Source organism: Otolemur garnettii, unplaced genomic scaffold (assembly GCF_000181295.1).
Source record: "Otolemur garnettii isolate 467f Iridium unplaced genomic scaffold, OtoGar3 scaffold00013, whole genome shotgun sequence".
Lineage (NCBI taxonomy): Eukaryota > Metazoa > Chordata > Mammalia > Primates > Galagidae > Otolemur > Otolemur garnettii.
In genome coordinates this window covers 13,687,239-13,696,899 of record NW_003852408.1, presented here as the reverse complement: position 1 = coordinate 13,696,899, position 9,661 = coordinate 13,687,239, and the positions used below count along the sequence as shown (strand labels likewise).

Below are 9,661 nucleotides of genomic sequence, written 5' to 3'. Positions count from 1 at the left end.
GTTGGAGGTTGCTGTGAGCTGTGATGCCACGGCACTCTACCCAAGGGGATAGCTTGAGGCTCTGTCTCAAAAAAAAGGAATTAAGTTTCTAACATGAGTTTTGAAGAGGACAAAAACATTCAAATCATAGCAATCTTTTTACCCACATTGACCAGTTGTTAAAATTCTGTCGCATTTACTTTATAATTCTCTTCCTATACTTGGACATGTCTTCTTTCTGAATCATTTAACATGAGTTGTAGACATACTCCTTTGTCCTTAAGCATTTTAGTATATATCCTAAGAACAAGATTGTTCACTTGCACTACCATAGTACAATTATAAGTCATTTTTTTTTTTGAAACAGAACCCCACTGTGTCACTGATGGTAGAGTGCTGTGGCATCTTAGCACACAGCAACCTCAAACCCACTTGGGTTTTTAAGTGATTCTCTTGTCTGAGCTTCCCAAGTAGCTGGGACTATATTATAGTCCAGAGTCACTATAGGCACTTGCCACAGTGCCTGGCTATTTTTAGAGATGGGGTTTCAGGCTAGTCTCGAACTCATGAGCTCAGGCAATCCACCTGCCTGGGCTTCCCAGAGTGCTAAAATTATAGGTGTGAGCCACCGAGCCTTAAATTTAATATTGATGTAATACGGTTATGATAGTAAATAGATTAATAAACTAATCTATAGCTGATATTAAATTTTTGCCAATTGCTCCAGTAATGTCCTTTATAAAAATTTTTTCCTAGTCCACAGTTCAATCCAGTATCACACATTGCATTTAGCTGTTATACCTCATTACTCTCATTTGCTTTAGGACAGTTCCTAGTCTTTCTTTGTCTTCTATGACTGACAACTTTGAGGTACATAGTCAGTTATTTTGTAGGATGTTCCTCAAATTGATGTTTTCTCATAATTAGATTCAGGTTATATATACTATATAAGTGATAATCCTCATTTTCTCATGATTAGGTTCAGGTTGAAAACCTCATAGTATTTTCTAATAAGGATGTACCATAGTATTTTCTTCCCCCGGTGTTTCCCTCTTAAAATTATTATAAACTATGCTGCAATGGACAGACATCTTTCTAGCTATCTCTTTCTGCATACATGCCAGTGTTTTCCAAGAGACTTCTCAAGATCCCTCACATTCTGCCAGATAGACCTTTTTAAACTGGTGCCTGAGTAAATACATCTGTGCTGAGGGAGTCAGTGGCTTTCTGCAGTTATTTCATGATTCCCCAGAGTTTGTTACCCCAGGTTGGGAGCTACTACCCTTAGATTTACATGCTGCTTATGGCCCCTTTCATTTCCCCCTCTGCTTCAGGAGCCAGACAGTGATGATGAGTGGCAGCATCTATTAGAGACCACTGAGCCTCTGCCCATTCAACTGAAGGCCCCTCTCACCCTGCTGTGTAATCCTGACTTCTGCCAGCGCATCCAGAGTCAGCTGCATGAGTCTGGAGGGCAGGTAATGGGCAGGAGGATGTGTGGATGGGATATGAGACAATTTCCATAAATCAAGCATTAAAATACATTGACATAAAGGTTCCTCTCTATTCTTTCTTAGTTTGAGGAAGTTCACTACTAACCTCCTTTAGTAACACAGAAGAGCAGACCTCAGGTTACTCCCTCTGAAACTTGAGAAGGGAAAAATATCTATATAGAATAGGGATTAACAAACTTTTTTTTTTTTTTTTTAATTTGCCATTTTTGGCTGGGGCTGGGTTTGAACCTGCCACCTCCGACATATGGGACTGGCACCCTACCCTTTTGAGCCACAGGCGCCACCCTAACAAACTTTTTCTGATGATAAATATTTTGGGCATAGTGGGCCAAGAGGCAAAAATGAAGAATATTATTTAAGTACTTATATAATGAGGGAAATTTCCATGAAATTTTTATGGTGTAATTAAAAATGTAAATATAACAATTGAGTATACAATATTTGTACTACGGTATACTAGTAAGAAGAGTTAAGATCACCTTTGGGGGAGGGATAATATTTTGTTCAGTTAGCATTCAAAGTTAGTGTTCTCTCCACCAAAGCCTTTCTTTGCTTCTCTGAAACACAGTGCTCTTCCTTCCTGGGAACTTACCAAACTATGTTGCTTTCGTCACTTTCCCTCTCTCTTTTGTTTAACTATTTATTTTTATTTTTTTATTTTTTTGAGACAGAGTCTTACTATGTTGCCCTCAGTACAGTGCTGTGGCATCACAGCTCACAGCAACCTCCAACTCACAGGCTTAAGGGATTCTTTTGCCTCAGCCCTCCCAAGTAGCTGGGACTACAGGTGCCCGCCACAACGCCCGGCTATTTTTGTTGTTGTTTTGCAGTTGTCCTTGTTGTTTAGCAGTCTGGGGCCAGATTCGAACGCACCAGCCTCAGTGTATGTGGCTGGCGCACTACCCACTGAGCTATGGGCTCTGCCTTTAACTTTTTTTTTAAACAACTTTGTTAAAGCATAGCTTATGTACCACAAGAGCTATTCATTTTTCATGTACAGTCATGAGTTTTAGAAAGTTTGCCAAATTGTGGTACTATCATCATAGTACAGTTTAGAAAAATTTTTTACCCCAGTATGATCCCTCATACCCATTTGTAGTCAGCTGTCATTCTTAGTTGTAGGTAACCACTAATCTACTCTGTTTCATAGATTTGCCTTGTCTGGACGTTTCATATAATTGGAATTGTATAATATATGGTCATTTATGTCTGGCATCTTTCACTTAGCGTGATGTCTTTGAAGTTTTTTCTTTTTCTTTTTCTTTTTTTTGAGACAGAGCCTCAAGCTGTACCCCTGGCTAGAGTGCTATGACATCACAGCTCACAGCAACCTCCAACTCCTGGGCTAAAGCGAGTCTCCTGCCTCAGCCTCCCAAGTAGCTGGGACCACAGGCGCCTGCCACAATGCCCGGCTATTTTTTGGTTGCAGCCATCGTTGTTGTCTGGCGGGCCTGGGCTGGATTCGAACCCGCCACCTTAGGTGTATGTGGCTGGTGCCTTAGCCACTTGAGCCACAGGCGCGGAGCCTGAAGTTTTTCCATGATATAACATGTATCAGTATCTCATTCCTTTTTATTGCTGATTATTATGTATTGTATGTGATATGGATATATCACATTTTGTTTATCTATTCACCAGTTGATGGACGTTAGTTGTTTCCACGTTTAGGCTTTTATAAATAATGCTGTTGTTAACATTCACATGTATAGACATGTGTTTTCATTTCTCTTGGGTAGATACCAAGGAATGGAATTTTGGGGTCATCTGGCAAATTTATACTTAACATTTTAAGAAACTGCTGAACTATTTTCCAAAGTGGCTGCACCATTTACATTCCTACTAGCAACATCTGAGGGCCCCTGTTTCTTCACATCCTTGTCTACATTTATTATCATCTGGCTTTTTTGTTATAGCTATTCTAGTAAGTATAAGATAGTGTCTCATCATTGTTTTAATTTGTTTTCTACTAATGATGAATGTGGAGCATCTTTTCACGTACTTATTAGCCATTTGTATATCTTCTTTGGTGGAATATCTACTCAAATCTTTTGCCTATTTTTATTTTTATTTTTATTTTTTGAGGCAGAGCCTCAAGCTGTTGTTCTGGGTAGAGTGCCATGGCATCACAGCTCACAGCAACCTCAAACTCCTGGGCTTAAGCCTAAGCCTCCCAAGTAGCTGGCACTACAGGCTCCTACCACAACACCCGGCTATTTTTTGGTTGCAGTTGTCATTGTTGTTTGGCTGTCTAGGCTAAACAGTTTGAATCTGCCAGCTCTGGTGTTTGTGGCTGGCACCTTAGCCACTTGAACCACAAGCACCGAGCCTTGCCTATTTTTTAAATTGGGTTTGTCTTACAAAGAGTTTGAAGAGTTCTTTGTATATTCATTCTCAATTCAAGAGGTTTATCATATAGATGATTTGCAAATATTTTCTCCCAGTCCATGGTTTGTCTTTCCATTCTCATCTCATAAAAGTGTCTTTTGAAACACAAAGATTTTGAATTTTGTTGAAGTCCAGTAACCACTTTTCCCCTTTGTGGATTATTCTTTAGGTATTATATATAAGGAATCTTTCCAAACCTAAGGTGTTGAGGATTTTCTCTTATGTTTTTTCTCTGCAAGTTTTTTAGCTTTAGCTCTTATAGGTAGGTCTCTGATCCATTTTGAGTTGATTTTTTAATATAATGTGAGGTAAGAATCTAAGTTCATCTTTTTGCATGTGGATATACAGTTGCCCTAGTACCAGGTATTGAAAAAAAACTCTTCTTTCCCTCATTGAATTGCCTTAATACCTTGCATTTGTCTTTTGGCACTAACTCATTATCCTTTTAGTGTTGGATAACTTTTAATGTGGGGAAGCAGATTGAAAGCTCTGTTTCAGGGATATGATTCTCAGAATTGAATTTCCAGCTGAATCACTCATTAGCTGTGTGATCTTTGACTACTTTACCTATCTTGAAATTTTTGTTTCCTCACCTATAAATGAGTAATCCTATTTACTTCACAGTGTTACTATAGAGATTAGATGAGCAAATAAATGCCAAGATTTAGAATAGTGAATGGCATACTGTAAAATATGTGATATAAATATCATTTTGCTTTTGAAGAAAAACCATATAAAAACATAACACTGTCATTAGCTTGCAGGCTATATACAAATAAGTATTGGACTGGATTTGGCCTGTGGGCCATAGATTGTCCAGAACTGATCTAGAATTGAACAACATGTTTTGTGTCCATTGCTTTTACTTTTCATAAGCATGTGTATATGTTTAAGGTGTAAAGGGCTGGAGAAGAAAGTGAGCAAATGGGAATGACACTGGGTCCAACAGAGAGCTCCTGTGGGGAGGTTCCCCTTGGTCAGTGGTGTTCTGTACCAGGTAACCTGACCATCTATAGCACTGGTTCTCAACCTTCCTAATGCCACGGCCCTTTAATACAGTTCCTGTGGGTCGCAACCCACAGTTTGAGAACCGCTGCTCTATGGTCTTCCCTGGTACAGTTCCCCTATTTTCCTGCTCTCCTTCTCTGGGTTTTATACTCCCAAAGAAAGGATTGCAAACGTTTGGTCTGTTTTGCCATCTCCTTGGGAATATTTGGTATCTGTTGCTATCGTTCTTTTACCTCTGATAATATCAATGGCTGCCTTTTTCCTTTCTGTCATCCAGATCTTGAAAGGCATCCTGGAGAGTGCTTCCCACATCCTCCCTGCTTTCCGGGTTCTGAGCAGTCTTCTGTGCAGCTGCAGTGACTCTGTTCCCTTGTATTCCTTCTGCCGGGAGGCAGGGCTACCTGGGTTGCTGCTCAATCTACTCGGGCACAGTCAGGAGAACAGCAGTTTGCAACAGGTAAGCATCATACCAGCAGCCTCTGAAGACTGTCAGAGATTCTTTTCCTTGTCTTTCTCTCTTTCAGACTACCATGTCTATTTAGTCCAACTTTTACTTTCTTTCCTCCTCTTTCTAGTTAGTAGACCTTATCAACTGCAAACGCTAGTGTCTTTGGGCCAAGCAAATAATGTCAGTCAATGGAGTAGGCTGTGTGTGTGATTATACCAGGAGTGGGGAATATGCTAAAATAGAGATCACTTGCCCACTCTAAATGAGGCATCCTCTCCTCACTTCCCGCCCATTGATGCCACATGGAAATATGGACTCAATGTTGCTAGATCTCCTAGTTTTCCAAAAGAAGGTAGAAATTCAGATTTCTCTTCATAATCCCCAGTATTTAGAGTGTTATACTTTGAAATGTTTGATCCTAGGCTTTTTGACCTGGTCTTACAGAGCAGCATATTGATGTTCAGAGATGAGCTCACTCATTCACAGTCCCTTACTTTTAAATAGTTGCAGAGACAATAAATGGAAAAACTAGGATTGAGACTGTGTTTGGTGCCAAACTTCTACTTCTCCATGCTGTGTCCTGCTGCAGCTGGGCTGAGAGAATGGAGAACCCTTTTGGAGTCAGAGTAAATGTTTAATAGGGAGTTGAAAAGCTGATGAGTATTAATCTTGGGTGATTTTTTTTTTTTTGAGACAGAGTCTTATTATGTTGTCCTCAACAGAGAGCTGTGACTTCACCACTCACAGCAACCTCAAAGTCTTAGGCTTAAGTGATTCTCTTCCCTCTGCCTCCCAAGTAGCTGTGACTATAGGAGCCCACCACAATGCCCAGCTATTGTTTTTTTTTTTTTGTTATAGTTGTCCTTGTTTAGCAGGCCCGGGCTGGGTTTGAACCCGCCAGCCCCGGTGTATGTGGCTAGCGCCCTGACCACTCAGCTACAGGTACCAAACTTGAATTTTGTTTTTTGGGTTTTTTTTGAGACAAAGAGTCTCATCTGTCACCCTAGGTGGAGTACCATGGTGTCATAGCTCACAGCAACTTCAAACTCTTGGGCTCACGTAATTCTCTTGCCTCAGTCTCCCAAGTAGCTGGGACTACAGATGCCCGCCACAAGGCCTGGCTAGTTTTTCTATTTTTAGTAGAGATGGAGTCTCACTTTTGCTCAAGCTGGTCTTGAACTCCTGAGCTCAAGCAACCCACCAGCCTCAGCCTCCCAAGATTACAGACGTGAGCCACTGTTTCCGGCCTTTACTGCTTTTTGTATTCTTTGTCTCCATCCTCTACATTGCCCTTTCTTTCTCTCTCCTCTTCCTTGGCAGCAATCTTGGTATGGGACCTACTTACGGGACCTGATGGCTGTGATTCAGGCCTACTTTGCTTGCACCTTCAATCTGGAGAGGAGCCAGACAGGTGACAGGTGGGATAAGAGGCACTTTTGTACCATCGGCTGTTGTGGCTTCAGTTTGTACCCCATTTTGTCTGCTCCCCACTAGGAAGAGTCAAGTGAGAAACTGTGACTTGTCAGGGGGTTAGGGCTTAGCTGAGTAGCCCCTCAGAGCCCAGCTGGTCTTCTTAAAGACCCTGAGATATCTCCAGCTTTGCATAGGACTTTAATGTTCTAAGAGTTAGCATTCACCATGATCCTAAACGGAAAGGTCAAGATGTGAATAACCTGGAGTAAATGACAAAGAAGGGGCTTGAAGGATATAGTGTTGAAATTATGTGTGTATGTATGCATGCACGCTTAGCAGGGGAGAAGAGAGGGGCATTCTGATGTGTCCCTTTGCAGAAATTCTCTTAACAACATAAAATTGACCCTTTCACTGTATCTGGGCTTTTAGTAGAGAGATGGGAAGAAACCATAGGTTCATTTTTTCCCCAGCCTACAGGTATTTCAGGAGGCTGCCAACCTCTTTCTGGACTTCTTGGGGAAATTATTGGCCCAACCAGATGACTATGAGCAGACTTTGAGGAAAGACAGCCTTATGGTAATCTGCTTCCATTTTCAGATTGCTGTCTCTTCTGTTCTATCCTCTTTCTTAAGACTTTATAGGGTCAGATCAAGTTAATACAATAAACTTCTCACTATATGCCACATGCCATGTGAGGAAGAGAAAGTCCCTGTCTTCAAAGGACTAGGGATAGTCTAGTAGGGGACAGGTAAAGTGATTAAGGACAATAGGGAAAATTATATTAGAACTTTGCATAAAATACAGAGCACCACTGAAGAAGATGCAGTTGACACTATTTCGAGAGTCAGAAGAAATTGTGAAGAAGGCAATCAGTTCTACTAGGATTTGAAGAATGCATAGTTGTTTGTCAGGTAGATAAGGCAGGAGAACAGGGAGGACAATCCAGACAGAAAGAGCAGTATGTATAAAGGCTCAGGGGCACTAAGCAGTTTGGCATATTTCCGGACACCACAGATAAAAGTATTTCTCCTTGAAGAGACTTATAGATCGTTTAGTATTTCTCAACCCTGTTTGTCCCAAGGACTAGTAAACTATGCAGTTCTTGTCCTTATTCCCTACAAATGAAGGATAAGAGAATGGAGGGTTGAATGAGAAAATAGCTGAGTTTTGACTTAAAGGAAATAATTAGAGAGAAAGATATATGTGCAAGGAAGTAAACAGTTGCCTGTTCATTGTTGAAACGGGTAATTGGGAACACAGATCTGGGCTACATTCTTGTCTTCAACTAGGAGTCTATTCAAAATGTCCTAGTCTGAGATCTTATTTTAATGTCCCTTACCCTTTCAAGTCAGAAAGCTTTTAATATCTCACCTAAATTTCAGTAACTCATGTTATTGGTCAGCATTTCTTATGTCATTATGTAATGAGCAGCATGAAGTTTTTGGAATAATTAATCTTACCTTCTGAAATTCTGAATCAGTAGGACTGGGTTGGGAGGGACCCTAGGAATTCTTACACAGATAACATTTTGAAAAACCTCATCTACGGCTCGGCGCCTGAGGCACAAGTGGCTAAGGCGTCAGCCACATACACTTGAGCTGGCGGGTTCGAATCCAGCCCGGGCTGCAACCAAAAATTGGCCGGGCGTTGTGGCGGGCGCATGTGGTCCCAGCTACTTGGGAGGCAGAGGGAGGAGACTCACTTGAGCCCAGGAGTTGGAGGTTGCTGTGAGCTGTGATGCTATGGCACTCTACCCAGGACAACAACTTGAGGCTCTGTCTCAAAACAAAACAAAAAAAAAACCTCATCTAGGGAGCAGTTGATGAGAGAATAGAATAGACATTTAAAATTCTTATCCTGGGCGGCGCCTGTGGCTCCAGGAGTAGGCGCTGGCCCCATATACTGGGGTTGGCAGGTTCAAGCCTGGCCCCAGCGAAAACCGCAAAAAAAATAAAATAACATAAGATAAAATTCTTATCCTTGGCTTGGCGCCTGTAGTACAGTGGTTACGGCGCCAGCCACATATACCAAGGGTGGCAGGTTCAAACCTGGCTCAGACCAGTTAAACAACAATGACAACTGCAACAAAAAATAGCTGAACATTGTAGTAGGTGCCTGTAGTCCCAGCTACTTCGGAGGCTGATACAAGAGAATCGCTTAAGCCCAAGAGTTTGAGTTTGCTGTGAGTTGTGACACCACGGCACTCTACTGAGGGTGACATAATGAGACTGTCTCAAAAAAAAAAATTCTTAAAAAAAATTTTTTTTTTGAGACAAAGCCTCAAGCTGTCGCCCTGGATAGAGCGCTGTGGCATCAGAGCTCACAGCAACCTCCAACTCCTGGGCTTAGGCGATTCTCTTGCCTCAGCCCCCCAAGTAGCTGGGACCACAGGCGCCTGCTACAACGCTCAGCTATTTTTTGGTTGCAGCTGTCATTGTTGTTTGGCGGACCCACGCTGGATTCAAACCTGCCAGCTCAGGTGTGTGTGGCTGGCGCCTTAGCTGCTTGAGCCACAGGCACTGAGCCAAGAAAAAAAAATTCTTATCCTTGAAGCATGAATGAAGGCAGTTATATATTTTCTGTGTAAGGAATGCTTAGAATTAGTTTTTGTCCGGGTTTTTATCCCCTTTACTTAGATTCCCAGGGTATTCTTGGTTTTTACACTGAGCCCTGTCAATTTTCTCATGCCCTGATGCCACTTCTTTACTTGTTTCCTTTAGTGCTTTACTGTCCTGTGTGAAGCTATGGATGGGAACAGCCAGGCCATCTCCAAAGCCTTTTACTCCAGCCTTCTGACTACACAGCAGATTGTGTTGGATGGGCTCCTTCATGGCTTGACGGTTCCACAACTCCCTTTTCATACACCCCCAGGTAACTAGAATGGGCATGGGAAGTTCTCTTGACTTACTTGTTG

At 41.8% G+C, this 9,661-nt stretch overlaps 1 protein-coding gene across 1 annotated transcript in view; it reads left to right on the top strand.

The window, feature by feature from the left end:
* Positions 1-9,661, top strand: part of STK36 (serine/threonine kinase 36) — a 27,011-nt gene that overhangs the window by 9,918 nt on the left and 7,432 nt on the right. Inside the window, exons 11-15 of the mRNA XM_012802211.2 lie at positions 1,314-1,457; positions 5,164-5,343; positions 6,655-6,752; positions 7,218-7,323; positions 9,468-9,618. Coding sequence (XP_012657665.1) covers positions 1,314-1,457; positions 5,164-5,343; positions 6,655-6,752; positions 7,218-7,323; positions 9,468-9,618 — 679 coding nt within the window. The remainder of the gene's footprint in view (positions 1-1,313; positions 1,458-5,163; positions 5,344-6,654; positions 6,753-7,217; positions 7,324-9,467; positions 9,619-9,661) is intronic.